Source organism: Erythrolamprus reginae, chromosome 2, assembly GCF_031021105.1.
Source record: "Erythrolamprus reginae isolate rEryReg1 chromosome 2, rEryReg1.hap1, whole genome shotgun sequence".
In the NCBI taxonomy this organism is placed as follows: Eukaryota; Metazoa; Chordata; class Lepidosauria; order Squamata; family Dipsadidae; genus Erythrolamprus; species Erythrolamprus reginae.
This window is the reverse complement of record NC_091951.1, coordinates 15,537,812-15,559,030: the sequence shown is the minus strand read 5'-3', so window position 1 is coordinate 15,559,030 and position 21,219 is coordinate 15,537,812. Positions and strand designations below refer to the sequence as shown.

The following is a 21,219-nucleotide window of genomic DNA, read 5'->3' as shown; positions in this document are numbered from 1 at the left end:
ACCTGACTCTGAAGGACCTCAAGCTTTCCCCCATCCAAATCAAAACCAAAATTCTTCTCTCCAGGTCATATGTCCATCATATGATCCAATCAGGTCACAATCCTTCTTCAGCTGCCTTTTGTCCACGTCTACCAAATATCTGGTAGGGGTGTCCTTGGCTCCCATGAGAAATAATGTTATTTTGGCTACAATCCCCCCAGTTACCTCTATCTCTGCCCCCTCCCACTTATGTTCCCTGTGGCAACCCTGAAGATTTCCAAAATGGTTCCAGTGCTGACAGATGGATCCAGGCATCAATTTTCAATCATCACTGCTGAAATATCTACATGCAGAACTGAAAATAAAATAGATGTGTACTATGGGTGTGTAACTTACTATGCACAGACTATACACATGTAAGAGGAATTGGGAGGGTTCTTTTTAAATATTCAGTGGAGTTCTGGATGATGGGCCAAAGTTGGGAAATTGAGTGAATAGTTATAGGAAAGCCATCTACAAGGAGGAGAGAACTAGATTTAGGGTTTAAATAAATGTAGGTTGATGAGAAGGAGCAAACAGGAGAAAGAAAAGGAACACCAGTCGTAGTTAGAGCTGTTGCAACATCACGTTATCCTGATTAACCTCTTCACCAACCCAAGTACTATCCAAACCTCAAAGGAATGAAAACAAAAAATCCCAAAGAACCATGAAAGACTTTTCTAACTATCTTTGCCACATTTACAGCACTCCAAAGCCCAGGTTGTAGCTCACATGTGTCTGCTCTTGAAGGTTGCCTAAACCAGATATGGATTAACCTGAGTGATGAGAAAAAGGATGACTACTAGCAGTTTAAAAGGTATGAGTATTAATTAATTATTTATTGTTTGATATTATTTGATGTTTAATAAATGCACTACTTAATTGAGTGTTTTGAGGAAAAGAAGGACAACAAATACAAATATTAATTATTCATCCCTTATTTAATTTTTGAAATTATTTTTTTATTTTAATTTGATTAATCTTACATTTAACATTTCTATTAGTTTTGTTTTTAAATAATCCTAATTGTCAAATAAATGCAAAGGAAGCATAAAAGTCAATAATAATTGCAATAAATAATTAAATGATACGAATCTAAGAAACAATTTCATTATCATTTTCCTATTTTTATCATTAAATGTTCCTTAGTGTTTAGCTCTGGTCTCAGGATGATAATGTAGCACTTGGGAAAGAAAATGCAGCCCAGCAGTCCGGCACCAGAGGCCAAGATGGAGAAGATCTGAACAGCCACCATGTATTTCCCTTTGGTACTCAAGTAGGTGGGCAGAAAGGACACCCAGACACTGCAGAAGACCAGCATGCTGAAGGTGATCAGCTTGGCTTCATTGAAGGCCCCAGGCAGGTTTCTGGCTAGGAAAGCTACAGTGAAGCAAATGGCAGCTAGGAAACCCATGTATCCAAGGACAACATAAAACATGGTGACTGAGCCTTCATTGCATTGAAGGATGATTACGTCTGGTTGGGAGTGCAGGTCAGATTCAGGAAATGGGGGAGAAACTCCCAGCCATGTGGCACAGATGAAAATTTGGACACCAGAACAAGAAAGGATGATGGAGTTTGCCAAGCTCTTCCCCAACCATCTTCTCACACTGTTCCCCGGTTTTGTTGCCAGGAAGGCCAGCACAACTGTGATTGTTTTAGCCAACACAGAAGACACGGCTACTGAGAAGACAATGCTGAACACTGTTTGTCGAAGAAGACAGGTGGATTTCCTTGGTTGTCCAATGAAGAAAATAGAGGACAAAAAGCAGAGTATGAGGGAGGCCAGGAGGATGAAGGAGAGGTCCCGGTTGTTGGCTTTGACAATGGGAGTTTCTAGATATTTAATGAATATAATTAAAATGATGCCTGTGGTTAAGAACAAGAGTAATGAAAAAGAGACCAGGATGATGCCCAGATGTTCCTGAAAGGACAGGAAGGTTATTCTTTTGGGGATACATTGGACTCTGTCCTCATTTGGATATTGATCATCTGGGCACTTGGTACATTTTTCAGTATCTGAGAAAACAGAAAATAGCATTTCTTTTATTTCTCTTGCCATATTTCAATAAATATCTTTTTGGATGACTCATTACACTGAGAGATGGGAAAGCCATAAAAATGTGTGTTTGTCTCTCTCTCTCTCTCTCTCTCTCTCTCTCTCTCTCTGTGTGTGTGTGTGTGTGTGTGTTTCATAGATTTTCACAGGTACTGGTATGAAGGTCTTGGTATATTCGGGTTTCTTCCCATGTAAGTTTCAGAGATTCCTGGTGACATTTCAATGAGTCCCACTAGTCATCTTCAGGCTGGTGCTTTTGGCTTTGTGCTAGGGTTAACAAAGGTTGATCTGAGCTGCCTTCCCTCTATAAATACTGATGGATGAGTGTGGAGTGCTGCCTCAGCTGCCTTGAATCACACTTGGCCAATACAGAATTCTATTCTATTCTATTGTCCAATCTGGGTGCTGACTGGTTGCCTAATTACTTTTCTCCTCTTCCTTCTTTAGCCACTCAGCAGTTGGAATGTCCTTGGCCCATCAGAGAACTATTTTGTTTTGGATACAGAACCTCAGCTTTCTCTACACAAACACACACCCTCACCTCCAAGCTGTGTCAAGCCTGAAGCCATGAGAAGAAAAAATCCTACAGAAAAAGCTACAGAAAAGAATATGGTCACAACTAGGTCAGCTTCAGTGTTGACATTAGCACCCTTTCCACCAGGATCACCCACCTTCTTGAATGGAGAAGGTCCCATCTGGACAAGGAACACAATCATAACAGCATACAGGTTTTTCTTCCTGAGCCCGCTTGACAAATCCTGGACGACAATTTTCCACACATTGGGACTGAGGCAGAGACTAAGCAGAGAAACAAAAAATTACAAAAAATGTGAGGATGTGCATTCTCAAGCATTCATGCTGCTTTGAGCACTCAATCCAGAAAAGGTTAGCCATCACTCATCTATGCAAAATTGTGGTTGGCGTGAATATTATATAAGTAGTTTCTGAGTTTCAGTTAGATAAATATGAAACATCTGTCAAGTTCCAAATGTTTTTAAATCATGGCAAATCTTTTTTTTTGCTTTGAAAATGACTACTTCACCTTCAACCGCCACAAGACACAAGCATGAAATTGATTTAAACTAAATGTTAACTGCTCCAAACAAGATTGCAAAAAATACAATTTCAGCAACAGAGTAATCGACGCCTGGAATGCACTACCTGACTCTGTGGTTTCTACTCCTAAACCCAAAACCTTTAACCTTAGACTATCCACAATCGATCTCTCGCCATTTCTAAGAGGTCTGTAAGGGGCGTGCATAAGCACACCATTGTGCCTACCATCCCTGCCCTATCACTACTTTTTATCATTACTTATCTAATGTTTTATTTGTCCAAATTACCACCCTATAATTGTTTGAAAAATGAATGAATGAATGAATGAATGAATGAATGAATAAAGTCAACTCTCTGGAAATGTAATAAAGAATTTGGATCATCTTAGCACATGTGCTGGGGCTGTGAAAAAACTAAAAGATACTAGGGGAATATTTAGACTTGGCTAGAGGATTAGAGAGGAGAATAGAAAAGAAATCTGAACTTTTTTTCCCTAGGAATAGCCATAAGAATTTTGGGAAAAATCAACTATACTTAATTTTACATATAATGACAGCAGCGAGAATAGTTCTCGCACAATATTGGAAAACGTTTTGTCTTTGTTTTGCCATGTTTATGTACATATTTCAATTAAAAAAACATTTTTAAAGGAAAAATGAAAATATGCCCGCTGAGGAATCTATAATTGAAAAAGTAATAGTGTGTGTAGAATGGATAATTTAATCAAAAAACAGAAAAATGCAGATGAGCTGCATTTTAACTGTTGGGATAAGTTTTATGATTGGATGGAAAAAAGGAAAAAAAAGAACGATAGGGAGTCAATAAATGTTAGAAAATTGGAGAGTAAAGGTCAGAGGATCGGTCTTGAAGAAAAGAGAAAGGAAAAGAAAAGAGATACCTGAATAAGATCATTGTTCTGAATTGATGTCTTTTGTTTGTTTTGTGTGCTAAATAAAGTTTATTTTTAATTATAATATTAATAATAAAGAAAATAGTTAACTCTCATTCAAAATACATTCAAAAAAACCTCCTAGGGCTCTTCAATTAACACATCTGCCATGCTATTGAAATAAGACTAAAGATCACTTCCAGAACTTTATTTATTTTATTTATTTATTGTTAGAGTTGAAGGGGACCATGCAGGTCATCAAGTCCAACCCCCTGCCTGAGCAGGAATTCTAAAGCACCCCAGCCAAATGGCAGTCCAATCTCCTCTTGAAAGTGTCCAGAGTTGGGGAGCTCACAACCTCCGCAGGCAGGTTGTTCCACTGGTTGATCGCTCTGACCGTCAGGAAGTTCTTCCTTATTTCTAGGTTGAATCCCTCCTTGGTCAGCTTCCAGACGTTGTTCCTCATCCAGCCCTCTGGTGCTCTGGAGAATAGAGTGCCCCCCTCCTCTCTGTGGCAACCCCTCATATACCTATATACAGCTATCATGTCCCCTCTGGCCCTCCTTTTCTCTAGGCTATCCATGCCCAGTTCCCGCAATCTCTCATCGTAAGTCTTGGTTTCAAGTCCCCTAATCATTTTGGTTGCTTTTTTCTGCACCTTCTCCAGAGTTTCAATGTCTTTTTTGAAGTGTGGTGACTAGAACTGAACACAGTACTCCAGATGTGGTTTGACCAGGGCGTAGTAGAGTGGTATTAATACTTCCCTGGTCTTGGAGTGTATCCCCCTGTTGATGCAGCTTAGGATAGTGTTGATATAATTGTAAGATGTAATTGAGGGCTTGAGAATCTGTCCCTTAAAAAGGGTGATTCAGGCACCTTCATTGGAGCACATGAGACATGAATATTTATTTTATTTTATTTATTAGATTTGTATGCCACCCCTCTCCATAGACTCGGGGTGGAATATGAATGCTGTGTGGGGAAGATATATTTCAAAAGGTCCAGCTGGGCATCCAAGAAAAGGTTCTTTTTGTTGCAGAACTACAGTACAATTAGGTCACACCAACTGGCATGCAAAAAGAAAGACATTTTTAAATTTCTGTATATATTCAAGTATAAGTCGAGATTTTCAGCACTAAAAATGTGCTGAAAAATCCAACCTCGACTTATACTAGAGTCACTGACTTTCACTCACCTGAAAATTGCCCAGCAGCCTTTTCCAAAGCTCCACAGTTCCATGTGAAAGGCAGGCAGGAAAGAAACCTAATGGCTGGCAACACATGGCTTTTTTTCTTTCTTTCTGCTCTTGCTATCCTTCAGCTGCCTGATTGGCAGCAGGCTGAACCAATCACAACTCCTCCTCTACACAGAAAGGAGGCACTGAGAGAGCTATCTGATTGGCAGCAGGCTGTACCAATCACAGCTCCTCCTCTATAGGAAGCAGTGGGGGAAGGGGCGGGAGGGTTGAAGAAACTTTCAGAATGAAGGAACCATGGCTTTCTCTTTTGATCAAGCCTGCAGCAATATTTTACAAGTAAATAAAATGTACAAGTGAAATGTAAGTTACCCATTTAAATTTGATTAAAAGGATAGGTTATTTTGAAATGAAATGTTGCTTCAAGTGGGGATAACTCTGTGTAATTAAACTTTTTCTTCCAACTACTGTATACTTATCATACCCAAGAGGATTGTTAATGCTGACTTGTTTAAAACAATACAAAGGTTAGGATAATATAATAGTATGAATTTTGTCATTAATCATTTGTTCTACATAACTAATATGAATAGATTTACCTTTTTAAAAGAGTATGGTTTCTCCTTATGCAAGATAAATATCATTTAGAGGAAAGATTTTACAATTAATGATTGAGTAACCCCCAATTGTTATTTACTGATCTATTGAGATAGTATTGATTTTAACTTATGAAATACGTTTTAAATGGAAAATCTGAATATTTATCATATGGAAGTTTGATTTAAGCAATTGTTTTGAAAGAATATATGAAATCCCAATTATTAAAAAAATTATAATGATATTGTAAAGAAGATTAAGATAACAGGTTTTAAGATTAAGATAACATTCCTAAAGATATTTTAAGAGGTTTTTGGAATTTAAAAAAAAGAAAGATTTTAGAAGGGGAGGAAGAAAAATGCAAGAAATAAAAAACATTTTGGAAGGAAAAAAGTTACATAATATAATAATAACAATAGGGTTGGAAGGGACCTTGGAGGTCTTCTAGTCCAACCCTATGCCTAGGCAGGAAACCCTACACTACTTCAGACAAATGGGCATCCAACATCTGCTTAAAAACTTCCAGTGTTGGAGCATTCACAACTTCTGGTGGCAGACTGTTCCACAGATTCATTGTTCCAACTGTCAGGAAGGCGGGAAGAGTGGGGGCAATTTGAATCTCTGGGGGAGTTGATTCCTGAGGGCCTGACTGCCACAGAGAAGGCTCTTCCCCTGGGTCCCACCAAACGGCATTGTTCTAAGTTGCTTCTCTCTTTGTTTAGTTTCCACCCATTGCTTCTTGTTCTGTCCTCGGGTGCTTTGAAGAATAGGTTGACTCTCTTTGTGGCAAACCCTGAGATATTAGAAGAATGCTATCATGTCTCCCCTGGTCCTTTTTTTCATTAAAGTAGATATACCCAGTCCCTGCAACCGTTCTTCATATGTTCTTTTTTAATTCTCCTACGAAAACAATTTTAAGAAGCTACAATAGAAGAATATTCCATTTTTATAAGTTACCAGTAGTTACTGTATTTTCCACTCTGGGCTTATATTCGAGTCAATACGTTTTCCCAGTTTTTGTGGCAAAAGTAGGTGCCTCGGCTTATAATCGGGTCGACTTATACTCGAGTATATACGGTAATTTTACATTTTACGGCTATGAAAAAGAGGGAACAGACATAAATATACATCACATACCTTATTGAGCAACTTTATACGAGACAGAGCATCTTGGTTGAAAATCAGCCTCTGTCTTTCAAATGTCCCCAATTGCAGTTTGAGGGGAGTCTTGTCAGATCGAAGGACCCAGCTCAGAATCTCTAGATCTCCTCTCACATCTCCATTTTGGTCCACGTACAGTTTATCCAAGGAAGCATTCCAAATCTCCTTCTTGTTCAGAAAGGGATGGAACTAAGAATAAAATATCCACAAATTTTAAAAAGCAAAAAGCCTGGTTTCTTATTCCCTGAGGCTTTTTAACATTTGAATCTTTCTACTATAGTTGTCTAACTTTCAAATACTCTTTGTTGAGAGAACAAGTGTTTTCTTTATGATGGAAACTGATAACAGAGCTTCTATGAAATTTGTCACTCATGTATTGGCAAAATATATATTGAAAAAATGTAACTGAAAAAATTTCTAAATGTTTTAAAGAGATATAAAATATGGCAAACTCCTCATTTTAATTCTTTGCTCTTACTTCTGGCACATCATATGATCAGATAATCTTCCACAACGGCCAAACCAGCACGCTGCTATTTATATCAGCAGCTCTACTTACTGGAGTCCCACCCAAACACAGGTGGCCTCTCTTATCTCCTGTAATATTTCCTCAATTGGTCTCTTTGATGCATAATTCTGCGCCTGCGTGGGTCTAACACTTCCTCATCCAAATCGACCGAAGATCATGGAGATTGGCTTCCTGGGCTGTGTGCCAAGCCCCTCTTCCAAGTCACCCCCATCTTCTTCTTTGTCCGAGGAAACTGCACTAACTGACTCTGTCGGCAATAAAACAGGGCTATGACATTTTCATGTTTCCCATGCATCCACCTCCACATTCCTTGATGCAGGAGTTGGGCCAGAGCCAACCACAACAAGTACATTCTTTACTTTTACCCAAAAGAAAAAAAGTCAATAGTTTGTTATGTGAAACAGCCATCTCCAGCAATGATTTTTTTTTCAAAGACAAAAAAAATTGAGTTTGATTTATTAATAAGAGAATCATTATGACAAAAGGAGCAAGTGTTCCTAACAACCTATACAACTGTTCTGTTCTGACTAACAAAACTTGTTAGTTGGACAAGAGAGGATACAAGAATGATCCAATATCAGAAGGATGTTACACAGAAGCTAAAAATCTGTTTCCTTCGATTCCAGAGTGTTCAATAGGGGAAAATGAATTAAGTCACAAGAGAAGAGATTCTGGCTGAATGACAGGAAAAACGTCATAAAAGGAAGAGGAGTTTTAGATCTGGGCCACTGAATGAGAAAAGTATAGTCTATTAGCAAACACTGAGCAGCCATCAATCAGAAAACAATTTAAACTGCATGCATCTATTTAAAATTTGGTGTTAAATATCAAAATATATCTGGTGCCAGAACCTTGGTAAATAATTTCCCAAGCAACTAGATTAGCCAAATCTGTTTTAGGTAGGTAGTGATGGTTCTTGCATTTCTTCTCCAAAGGATCCCTGCTGGGATCCCTGCTGTGATCCCATACCTGCCATGGCTGAAGCCTTGGAGGTCTCAAAGTTCCTTTGTCCTCTTTCTGTCTCTTCCTGGATCTGGAGGAGTACGCAGCATTCAAGATGTGGGCCAGAGTCTTAACAATATTATAATTTTTTATTGTAATTGAGATTTGGATCCGGTTCCTTTTCCCTTTAGTCTGCAGTGGTGTTTTCTGGGTACATCTTCTCCGACCTTTGATAGAAACGATGTGCTTTGAAAAAGAGCAGTGAAAAGACTGATCTTTAAACTGGCGGTTTATAAAGAAAGAGGGTTTGATGATATCATCATTTGGCCTCCTTTTCTTCATCATATTAAACATAGAAAAACTATGGACATATTTGAAAATTATACCCCTTCCAATATTCAGAAATGTCAAAACTGCTGAGATCCACACTTTTCCTTCAATGGGTCCTGGCAAACTCATAAATTTTAAGTGGAATGGAAGAAGTAGCTCACCAAGGGAAAAATATTCCATGAAGAAAACATAGACATTGACTTGCCTCCATTTTGAGATGGCATCCCCGAAGAGTTCTGTAAGTTCAGTCATTGATAATTGTTGTGATAGAACAACACAAATTCCATTCCTGACAAGCATAGGAGTAAAAGTCCTCATAAAATTCTCTCCCTCATCTGTATCTGAAGTAAAGAGACCAATCAGGGTCCATCTGAAATGCAGGAGCAGCTGGACAATTTCTGGGTAGTGGAACCCCATTTTGGGGAGCGTCTGATGAAAAAAAGGAACTGACTTTTATCACTGAGAGTCTCTGAAACAATTCTATCACTGGTCTGGAAAAGCAATGAAAAGTGCTATGTTGTATTTATTATTATTATTATTATTACAGTATTATTATTATTATTATTATTATTATTATTATTATTATTATTATTATTATTTATTAGATTTGTATGACTCGGGGCGGCTCACAACAATGATAAAAACAATATATATTGACAAATCTAATAATTAAAATCTAAGATAACAATTGTACATTTATTAATTTAAAAGCAAGGAACCCCAATATAAAAAACATACATACAATCATATCATGCACTAGAACTACATAGGCAAGGGGAGATGTCTCAGTTCCCCCACGCTTGACAACAGAGGTGGGTTTTAAGGAGTTTACGAAAGGCAGGGAGGGTGGGGGCAATTCTAATCTCCGGGGGGAGTTGGTTCCAGAGGGCTGGGGCAGCTACAGAGAAGGCTCTTCCCCTGGGCCCCGCCAAACAACATTGTTTTGTTGACGGGACCTGGAGAAGGCCCACTCTGTGGGACCTAACTGGTCACTGGGATTTGTGCGGCAGAAGGCGGTCTCGTAGATACCCTGGTCCGGTGCCATGAAGGGCTTTATAGGTGATAACCAACACTTTGAATTGTGACCGGAAACTGATCGGCAACCAATGCAGACTGTGGAGTGTTGGTGTTACATGGGCATTTTTGGGAAAGCCCATGATTGCTCTCACAGCTGCATTCTGCACGATCTGAAGTTTCCGAACACTTTTCAAAGGTAGCCCCATGTAGAGAGGATCACATCAAGTCCAAAATATTAGCTCTTGATAAATTTAAGTTTGTTCTCATTAATATATTAAAGTACCTTATGGACGATTAATCATTAGGCCATATCAAGATACAGAATATAAAACACAGAACATTAACAAAAACATACACAAAAATTGAAAAGATAAAAGAATCAAGTAAAAAAGAATAAGAATAAAGAATGCAAATATCAAACCCTAGAATTTACTGTCATCAAACCCACATATGCATATCTTAATCGTTTAGTTCAAATAAGAATCCATATTAATACTATTTTTGAGTTCTGTACACATAGGTAATATGTCCTTTTAGTAAAAGGATCACAATAAATCATTTGTCTAATGTGCAGCCAAAGATGCTGATACAATTGACATTAAAATAATGTATGTGTTATGTCATTTATCTCTGGAACTCCACAAATACAAATCTCTTCTTTTATAAATCTTCCATATTTAACTATTAACTATATTTAATTACTGGCTGTTCAAATCTTACAGAGGTAAATACCACCATAAGATGTTTAGGCATTTCTACCATGAAATATGTGGCGGTTTAGAACGAACGTTTGTTGTGGCTCATTCATTTTAGAGTGCTAGCCTTACTAAGGACAATTGTATTTTTCTATGTTTTGATATCCCATATTATTTGTTCAGCAATCCTTTTAACTTGGTTTCCAGTTGTACAAGAGACAAGGGGACTACGGAGGTTTATACAGTTTTATACAGTTCAAGAGATATATTTTTAATAAGGGGTTTTTAGTGACTTTTAAATTATTAGATTTGTTATACATGGTTTTATTGTTGTTGTGAGCCACCCCAAGTCTATGGAGAGGCTGTGTAAAACAGGAAGAGGGAGGGGAAACGGAGGCTTTTGTGCCTTTCGCCCAGGGAAGCCCTCATCCTGACCCATGCAGGAAGCTTTCTCCTCACCATACCTCTTGCTGGGGGGACCGGGCGGCATTCTTCTGGCTGGCGCTTCTTGGGCGGTCGACCCCAAACTCAGACTGGTGGCCACCTTATATCCCAAACATTTTCCTGAGTTTCCTTGTTGTCGTGGCGGCTGGTGCGTTTGAAAAGGGCGCCGCTTTCCCGGCCGGTGCAGGGCTTGACGTCAGGAGATGTCAGCTGCTCTTACAGCAACCTCGGCTGCCCCGACAGTGCTCGCCTGGTTCTGCAGGGGGTAGGCAGCCGCCTCCCCCTCCCATGCGCATTTAGCCATGGCGCACTTAGCTGTGACTTTCAGTTTTTGAAACCTGCCCAGGAGCCAATCGTCAAAGGTAGGCTTTTGCAAATGGTAGGCGATTGGCTCCTGGGCAGGGTTCAAAAAACGTGCGCTGACAGCTGCAGCTAAGTGCTCTATGGTGCATAACTCAGCTTACAGGAAACTATAAGTGGAAGTGATGTGCCGGTGCCTGGAGGCTGTTGGGGCATGTATGGGTGTCAATAAACTCAAACTCAACCCAGAAAAGATGGAGTGGACCCTATTTGGACCGGGAGTCACTACTCACAGTCACTCATGCCCTCATCACCTAGAGGCTCGACTACTGTAATGCTCTCTACATGGGGCTACTTTGAAAAGTGTTCGGAAACTTCAGATCGTGCAGAATGCAGCTGCGAGAGCAATCATGGGCTTTCCCAAATATGCCCATGTTACTCCAACACTCCGCAGTCTGCATTGGTTGCCGATCAGTTTCCTGTCACAATTCAAAGTGTTGGTTATCACCTATAAAGCCCTTCACGGCACCGGACCAGATTACCTCAGGGTCCGCCTTCTGCTGCACGAATCCCAGTGACCAGTTAGGTCCCACAGAGTGGGTCTTCTCTGGGTCCCGTCAACCAAACAATGTCACTTGGCGGGACCCAGAGGAAGAGCCTTCTCTGTGGCGGCCCTGGCCCTCTGGAACCAACTCCCCCCAGAGATTAGAATTGCCCCCACCCTCCTTGCCTTTCTGCCGCCAGGCATGGGGGAACTGAGATACACTTCCCCTTGCCTTTACAATTTTATCCATGGTATGTCTGTATGTATGATTGGTTTTTATATAATGGGTTTTTAACTGTTTTTAGTATTGGATTTTGTGATATACTGTTTTATTGCTGTTGTTAGCCGCCCCGAGTCTGCAGAGAGGGGCGGCATACAAATCCAATAAATAAATAAAATAAATAAACTATGGTTACAGCCAGAAAAGCTAATTCAATTCTTGGTTATATAAATAGAGGCATAGAATCACATTCACATGAAACATTAGGACTGCTTACTAAATCCTTCATAAGACCACACCTGGAATATTGCAGTCTGTGTTGATGGTTTCTCTTCCCCACCCCCCCACCACCACTGTGGACCCCAATCTTTAACTGTGACACCTTCAATGGCCATGGTGAAAAGCAGCTTTCAACATATAGTGGGAAATATTGCTCATTCACCACACTCCACTCAGTTAACAGATAGAGAAACAAACACAAAACCTGTGGGACTTTGTAGGGGCCCACTAATGTTGACATCTGGATGGAAGTGTCATCACGAGCACTATCAAGAAGAGCCAAAAGATTGTCCTTCTTTCCACAGCTATAGTTGGGAACATTGCCTTCTCCAGTAGACAACATCTCCAGAAAGGCTTCTGAAGTGAGAAATGTGTTCAAAAAGCTGTCATGGATGTTGTAGCCAAGTGTGAGGTTGTGCAAGTCCTGGAGATTCTTGTTCATCATTTCAATGATGCCAATGAAGCGTATTATATTTTGCTGATCAAAAGGTGAATTCCTGTAATAAAATGTTCATATCATCATTATCATCTAAAGCAGTAATAATAAAATGATTTATTTGTTTCTTTTTCATCTACTCAAGCATATTGAGTTTTAAGCAAACAATGATACAAAACCAAAAATAAATCATAGTCACCCATTACTATTTAATTTTTATGAGTGTTAAGATGGAAGTTTGAAAGTCACAAATGTATCATTGCTTGCATTAGCTCTAATTTTCATTTCTGAATAACAAGGATTCAAAAATCATCCAGTAATTAAAAGAATTAATGAGTGATCAAGAAAACAATTAAAAAACCACCCTTTCTTCTCCTTCTCCTTCTCCTTCTCATTATTATTATTATTATTATTATTATTATTATTATTATTATTATTATTATTATTGGATTTGTATGCCGCCCCTCTCCGCAGACTCGGGGCGTTTAACAATAGTGGTAAAACAACATGAACAATCCAATTAATAAAAACAACTAAAAACCCTTATTATAAAAAACCAAACATACACACAAACATACCATGCATAACTTATAATAGCCTGGGGGAACATTGCTCAATGTCTATCAATGCACACTTATAGATAAAAAAAGAGATAAGTAGGTGTGAGCAACAGCAAACACTTCAACAAGCTATTTTAAACAAAAATAAGTATTCGAGTTATTAATTCAGCATTGGATTGGGAGGGGAAAATAATTTGAACTTATTTCAGATGTTTTCCTGTCCTATCTTTGGATTTGAGTCTCTTCCACAAAAAAAGAAACAAGGGGGACAAACCAACCTATACATCGACTACCGAGCAGGTTGCATTAGGACCAAGACCCACATCCCACCATCCAACCCACCAAACTCCATCACCCAAAACCATCCTAGCATACATACATCTCTCCATCAACCAAGCACAATCCACCATAAACTTCAAGCCTCAAACAACTATAGCTCAAATCCATCCTAACTACCTACCCACCTCCAATCAAACCCTCAACCCTCCAACAACAGTTGCTCAAATCCACCATAACTACTTACCCACCTCCAACCAAGACCAAATCCCAATCCACCAAGACTGGGGATGTACGTCCCTTACTTCCTCATCATCAACCACTTCTAACATTAGATGTAAACTAATAAACTCAAGAAGCATTGCTAACAAAATACCCGAGCTCCCTATCTTATTAAAAGCCCCCAAATATGACATCATATTTATAAGCGAAACATGGTTAAATGTATCTCTCCCCAACTCCATTATTGCAATTAATGACTACCACGTTTTCCGATCTGACCGCAAAACCCAAAGAGGAGATGGAGTTGCAATCTTCTATAAAAAAATCACTCGACCTAAAGGAAATCCAAGTTAAACAAGATCTCTACCTTCCAGAGACTATCATATGTGAACTAACCTCAGTCACCACACTCTGCTTCCTTCTATGTTACAGAGTCCCGGACTATGACATCTCACACGCAAACAAGCTCACCACACTACTAACGTGGGCAACCACCTACCAACATCTTCTTATATTTCTTGCCAATTTAAACCTACCACATATTAACTGGTCCCTAAATGAATGCACAACTGAACCCATCCACTCAACCCTCTACAATGCTATCACTAGTCTATGACTAGTGCAACTAGTTACAGACAACACCAGACTCAACAACTGCCTAGACCTCATCTTCTGCAATAGTTTACATGCAATTTATGGACTCAAAGTAAAAGAACCATTTTCCAACAACGACCACAGCACAATCGACTTTTGCCTCAATGTACTTCCTCAAATAAACAATCCCAAGAACAAGACAACCAATTTCAACTAATGGCCAACTATGAAAACATAGAATCTTATCTCTTATCTCTTGACTGGACCACAATATTCTCCGGATGTATCACTGTAGATGACTACAGAGTCATAAAATTATATGTACCTCTAATATTCACCAAAACCAAGAAAAATAAATTACCCATAAAAATAAGAAAGTTACAATCCAAAAAAATACTATTCTGGCATAAAAATAAAACAGGCCATGTTGCAAACTTTAAAAAGCACTATAAAAATTTATGCCATCAAATAAAGACTGACTGTACCGACTATCACATTAATCAAGAAGAAAACCCCCTAAGTACAAAATCAACTCGTGCCTTCTATAACTTTGTAAACAATAAACTCAAAGACTATAGATCCACCGTAGCCCTTAAAGGACCTAATGATAAAGAGTATAAAAATGACACAATTAAAGCCAACCTCTTTAACACTTTCTTCAGCTCTGTCTTTGTTAACAGCAATGGCTCATGTCCAGCATTTCCGAGTTGCAACTGAACTAACTTCAATGATCTAACACAAATTGGATTTACAGAGGAAAATGTTAAAAAATCATTACACAACGTAAAACCTTCCCTTTCTATCGGACCAGATAGACTATGTGCATACTTCTTTAAAAAGCTCTCTTCAACCCTGGCTTAACCCCTAAGCATAATTTTCAAAATGTCTTCTACAACTAGCTCAATACCTAAACTCTGGTCTCTAGCTGCAGTCATCCCTATCTTCAAAAAAGGTGACTCAAGCAATGTTGAAAACTACAGAACAATCTCCCTGAATTGTGTCACTTGCAAAGTCATGGAATCCATCATAAACCAATCCATTACACTTCAACTTGAAACCTACTTTCCAACAAAAAATTCGGTTTCAGAAAAAAATCTACAACTCTTACACTGTAAAAACATATGGACTACCCAACTCGATCAGGGTAGATGAATAGATGCAATCTATATAGACTTTTGCAAAGCTTTTGACTCAGTAGTTCATGACAAACTTCTTCTGAAACAAAAATCCTATGGCATCTCTGGACCTCTGCATGATTGGATTTCAGCGTTTCTGTCCAACAGACAAGAAGTGGTCAAAATAGGTAATGCCATATCCTATGCTACCTGTAACACGCGCAGCACGCTGGAGCGCGGGGAAAAACCAAGCTCAGCCCAGAGTTTTCCATGCCAGTGCCCCGTGGGCTCTAAGCCTCGCCCGGCTTCTCCGGCTCTGTCGTTTCGTGCTGCTTCCCCAGGTGTCCTTGAGGTCAGCGAGCCCCTGTGCCACAGGGGGGAGCATGCAAGCCTCTTGCCTCCACCGCCCTGCTGCCTGAGCCCATTTACAAGGGGCTGGTGGAAGATCCGATGTCGCTTTTACTCTTTCCCCTCCCTACCTTTAGCAAAAGCAACATCGGGTCTTCCACCAGCCCCTTGGAAACAGGCTTAGGCAGCAGGGTGGTGGAAAAGGAGGCGGTGGAGGCAAGAGAATTGCACGCCCCCCCCCCCCCGTGGCACAGGGGCCCGCTGACCTCAAGGATGCCTGGGGAAGCAGCACACAATGACAGAGCTGGTCAGGCAGCAGGGGGCCCCTTATGTCAAGATCTGCGACGGCCAGCAAAGCTGCTGACACCAACCACCCGATCGCTGGGAAGGAGTCTCAAAAGTCTACTGAGAGGGTTTAAAGCAGGGCCTGGAAGATTGCCTCCCCCCCCCCCCTGCATTTTGAAAGGGAGAATCCAGCAGTCAAAAGAGATGAGAGCTGATCATTGTGAGTGCTGAGACAATGGGAGGAGTTGTAAAACTTTGGAGAGATGGGTGGGGGGTTGGTAGAGGGAGGACGAAGCTTTGGAGAGGGAGGAGGAAAAGGCAGGAAGGGCTAGAGCCAAGCACCTGGCAGCACGTCTCTTCCCCACCCCGTTTCCCTCCAACACGACTGGGTCTCCCCACCCCGTTTTGGAGCCATTGGAATCTGTTCCGGGATGATCCTTCCTTTATTTCTTTATTGGCCAAGTGTGATTGGATACACAAGGGAGGAGAGATAAACATATGAGAGAGTGAAGGGGAGACAGAGGGAGAGGATGCAGGAATGAGAGAGACCTGGAAGGAGAGAATGAGAGAGAAAGAAAAGAGAGAAATGGAGGGAGGAAGAAGGAAGAATGAAATGAATGGAGGGAAAGAGGATGGAAGGACCTTTGGGGGGTAATTTTTTCTCTCTCTCAACATTCAAACAATACAATGTACCATCTAATTTTCCATGAATAAAATGCAGTATTTTCTTAGTAACTAATATCAATCATCCCAAAAGTTGCAAAAGGTTTTTTTTCCCTAATTTTGTCATCCAGTTACATACATTTTCTTTTAGTTAAATTCCCTCCTTAATGTTCCTTCAAAAAATATTTCTAACTTATTAACCAGTATGCCAAAGTGCTAAATTCAATTCCATTTATGCATTAATCCAAATCAGTATCACCTACTGCATATCTTATTATAATCAATACTTATAACTTTATTAAAATAGATCAGCAATTCCTAAATTCATATATCTAAATAGAAAAATAGAAGTTAAAAAAAGAGCAAACAAAACAATACTCCAAGCTTAATCAACCCTTCTCAAACTCCGATTTCTTTAATCTGAGCAGAAATTTGAACCAAACACTTTTATTTTTTATTTTTTTGTATCCCCTTTTAATCCCCTTTTCCATTTTATTCTTTCTATTCTTCCTTCTAGGAAGGAAGGAATTTGTTAGAAAAATAAAGAGGTTATTGGATCAAACTTTGGACACTTGACAAGTTAGTTATGATGGTGGACATGTCCCAGGGTTATGTGACATCTTTTGGGATGTTCAAGCAGCTGCAGGGATTCACTTAATGACTCTGGCAAGAAAGGTGGTAAAATGAGGCTCACTTAATAACCGTCTTACTCAGGAGATAGAAGCATTGTCCTCATTGGTTCATTTACTGACCATTCAAAGTTGCAACAGCCATGAAAAAACTGACATGGCCCTTTTTAACACTTAGCACCTTCGCAGCAGCCCGATGATCAGAGGATCAAAACTTTGCTGCCGTTTCATTTTATGACCGTTGCTGTGTGTCCTGAGGTCATGTGACTCCCTTTTGTTCCTAACCAATCCACGCCCAGGCATGGAAATGTGCCACTCAGACATTATATTTTTCTGCTCACACCAAAAAAAAATTAGAGGGAACACTGGCCATATCTAATCCTGCTCCAGTTAACAGTGATGTCCCACAAGGCAGTGTTTTTGGAGCTACTCTCTTTATACTCTACATAAATGATCTATGTGACAATATCACAAGCAATTGTGTTCTCTTTGCTGATGATGTTAAACTATTTAATACCACTGACAATACTTCTACCCTTCAAAAGGACCTTGACTATGTAGCTGAATGGTCTACCAACTGGCAACTTCAAATCTCTACCAACAAATGCTCCGTCCTACACATTGGTAAAAAGAATTTGAATACTAAATTCATACTTGGTAAAACTGAACTAACAGAGGACCCCTCACTCAGTCAAAGACCTTGGAGTACTCATTTCCAATTACATAAGTGCTAGAGCCCACAGTGACAGCATTGCCAAAAAAGCATTAAGAATTGTAAATGTAATCTTACGTAGCTTCTTCTCTAGAAACACTGATTTATTAACCAGAGTTTACAAAAATTTGTCCGACCAATTCTACAATATAGCTGACCTGTGTGGAATCCACACTGCATATCAGATATTAATCAAATCGAAAGAGTCCAGAAATACTTCACAAGAAGAATCCTTCACTCCTCCTCGTGTGACAAACTACCCTACTTCTCCAGACTTCAAATACTAAATCTAGAAAATTTACAACTACGTCGTTTCCGAACTGATTTAACTGTTGTTCATAAAATCATATATCATAATGTACTCCCAGTCAGTGACTACTTCACCTTTAACAACAACAACGCAAGAGCACGCAATAGATACAAACTGAATGTAAATCACTCCAAACTTGATTGCAGAAAATACGATTTCAGCTATAGAGTGGTCACTTCCTGGAACTCATTACATGTCTCTGTTGTTGCTTCCCCCAACCCCAAAATCTTCAACCTTACATTATCAACAATTGACCTCTCCCCTTTTCTAAGAGGTCTGTAAGGGGTGTGCATAAGTGCACTTTTGTGTTTGTCTTTGTCTTTGTATTTATTAGATTTATATGCCGCCCCTCTCCAAAGACTTGGGGCGGCTAACAACAATATAAAAAGACAATGTAAACAAATCTAATATTAAAACAATCTAAAAAAACCCAATTTAAAGAACCATTCATACATACAAGCATACCATGTATAAATTTTGTGCCTACTGTCCCTGTCCTACTGTCTTATTATCCTTTCTATTACTACGTTCTACTTATGTTTTGTTATGTTAATATGTACTATAATACTATACTTGTTTGACAAATAAATAAATAAAGGGGGAGACTTGGAAATCAAATGATTCTGGAAATGAGACAGTTTCTCCAATTTAGGAATAAGAGTAGTAAGAACAGGAGAGTGTTAGAATATAAAATTGAGCAAATGGAACTCTATCACATTGTATGACTTACTCGAGACTAGAAGGAGCTACATTGAAGGGCAAGGTTTCAGGTGGAATTATTTGCGAAGTGGTGATTGTACCAATGACATGGTCTCCTGGACTGTAATAGCTCCAGGGTCTTTTTCTGCCCTCCAAACTCAACGGGCACTTCATTCTAAGCTTCCCAGAAACAGGTTGAGACACCAGTAGAATGCAAAGCAGAAGCAAAAGATCCATAAGGTTGAATCAATTTCCTTCACATTTCTAAACAACAAAAAGAGTTAGAGGAATTCTAAGGGGGAGAGAACCAAGATCATGTGAAGTGCTTATTCTACTTTACAAAGCCTGCATAAGATCACATATGGAATACTGTATTGCAACCAGATCATGGTTCTGATCACAATATAAAAAAGCTGTTGAGACTCTGGAAAGAATGAGAAAAGAGCAATAAGATGGAAAGAGGGCTAGAGCTTAAAACAAAGATGCCACAAAGAAGAGGGGGTCAAATGATTTTCCAAACCACCAAAAGAGAAGACAAAAAAGAAAGCAATTGAAAATAATTAAGGAGATAAGCAACCTAGAGCTAAGGAGAAACCTGCTTCCAGAAATTCTGGATACTCCAACAATGGAAGTTTTTAAGAAGAAACTGGATTTGTCTAAAATGGTATAGGATTTCCTGCCTGAGCAGGGGATGGAACTAGAAGACTTCCAAGTTCCCTTCCAACTCTATTGTTGTATGTTCTAATTCAAGGCACATTCACAAGGAGGAAATGCCGGTGGAAACTGAACCTCAACTCTACATGAGAGAAAGACACATTTAAGAGCATAGCCCATGCCTGTCCCAAAACCTGTGACACACAGAGCATGACCCGAGGAATTTATCATTTTCTGATGCAAGTTCCTTTCTATTCAGTCTGATGTTTGATGCTTAAATGAAAAACAGTCACTGAAGAAGGAGCAGAAAAGGTCTCAAAGCCTGGAATGATGATAATTACAATGGGAAGCAACTTCTTCTCTGGGGATCCTGAACTTCATGTGTAGAATCAGGAAGTTGCAGGTAAAAAAAAAAAGCTTCTTCATGATACCAACATATTGATCTGTAGAAATTATGCAATGACTTGTTTGTAACCTGCCCAGAGTCACTGAGAGTGAGAGAGCAATCAGATAAATAAAGCAAATGAAATAAATGAAACAAATGAAACATATGAAACAAATAAACAAATAACAGTGAGCAGCAGCTGGAAACATTACATGGACCTTTGGCTGAAGAAGAAAAAACAGGATTATTTCTGAATTTCAGGAAAAAGATAGATCTGGCCTTCCTTAAGGCTGCAAAGACCTGGCTTTGGCCGAATTGTGTTGAATGGTATGAATGTGTGTTGATTGGATAGTTGAGTTGTGGGCTATTTAATTGGGATTTTATAGTTTTAGATTTCTATATTTGACTTCTGTTTATTGTATTTGTATCTTTTTTATATTATTGTAAACCGCCCAGAGCCCTTTGGGATTGGGGGGGCATAGAAGTCAAATTAAATAAATAAATAATAAAATAAATAAATACTCACATTGCACCAATCCTCCATGGACTGCACTGGCTCTCGATTGGTCTCCGGATGCAATTCAAGGTGTTGGTCATTACCTTTAAAGCCTACATGGCTTAGAGCCAGACTATCTTTGAGGCCGCTTTCTACACATAGCTCCCAATGACTGGTAAGGGCCCACAGGGTTGGTCTTCTCTGGGTCCCATCAGCTAAACATTGTCGACTGGCAGATCCCTGGGGGAGGGCCTTCTCTGTGGCTGTAGTCTTCCGGAAAGCAGTAAGGACCTGGCTTTTCTGACAGGCCTGGGGCCATTGATCCTATGATGGTAACAATTGAGATCAGGCCATAAATGGTATGAAAGGATTTCACTGTTTTATTTTGTTTTTAAACATTTTTGTAGTGTTTTAGTATTATTTGGATGTTATATTTTTGGTTGTAAGCCACCCAAAGTTCCTAGGGAGTTGGACGGCATAGAAATCAATCAATCAAATGAATGAACGAATAAACAAACGAAGAAACAAACAAACAAACAAACAAACAAATTCAGAGTGGA

At 39.4% G+C, this 21,219-nt stretch overlaps 1 protein-coding gene across 1 annotated transcript; it reads right to left on the bottom strand.

Moving 5' to 3' along the window:
• Window positions 1-1,132: 1,132 nt before the first annotated feature.
• LOC139159172 (vomeronasal type-2 receptor 26-like) lies at window positions 1,133-20,760 on the bottom strand. Its single transcript, XM_070736524.1, has 6 exons — window positions 20,690-20,760; window positions 12,481-12,772; window positions 8,474-9,205; window positions 6,952-7,164; window positions 2,749-2,875; window positions 1,133-2,037 (listed from the first exon to the last, which is right to left on the bottom strand). The coding sequence occupies exons 1-6, from the start codon at window positions 20,758-20,760 to the stop codon at window positions 1,133-1,135; spliced, it is 2,340 nt and encodes a 779-aa protein (XP_070592625.1).
• Between the last annotated feature and the right edge of the window lie 459 nt (window positions 20,761-21,219).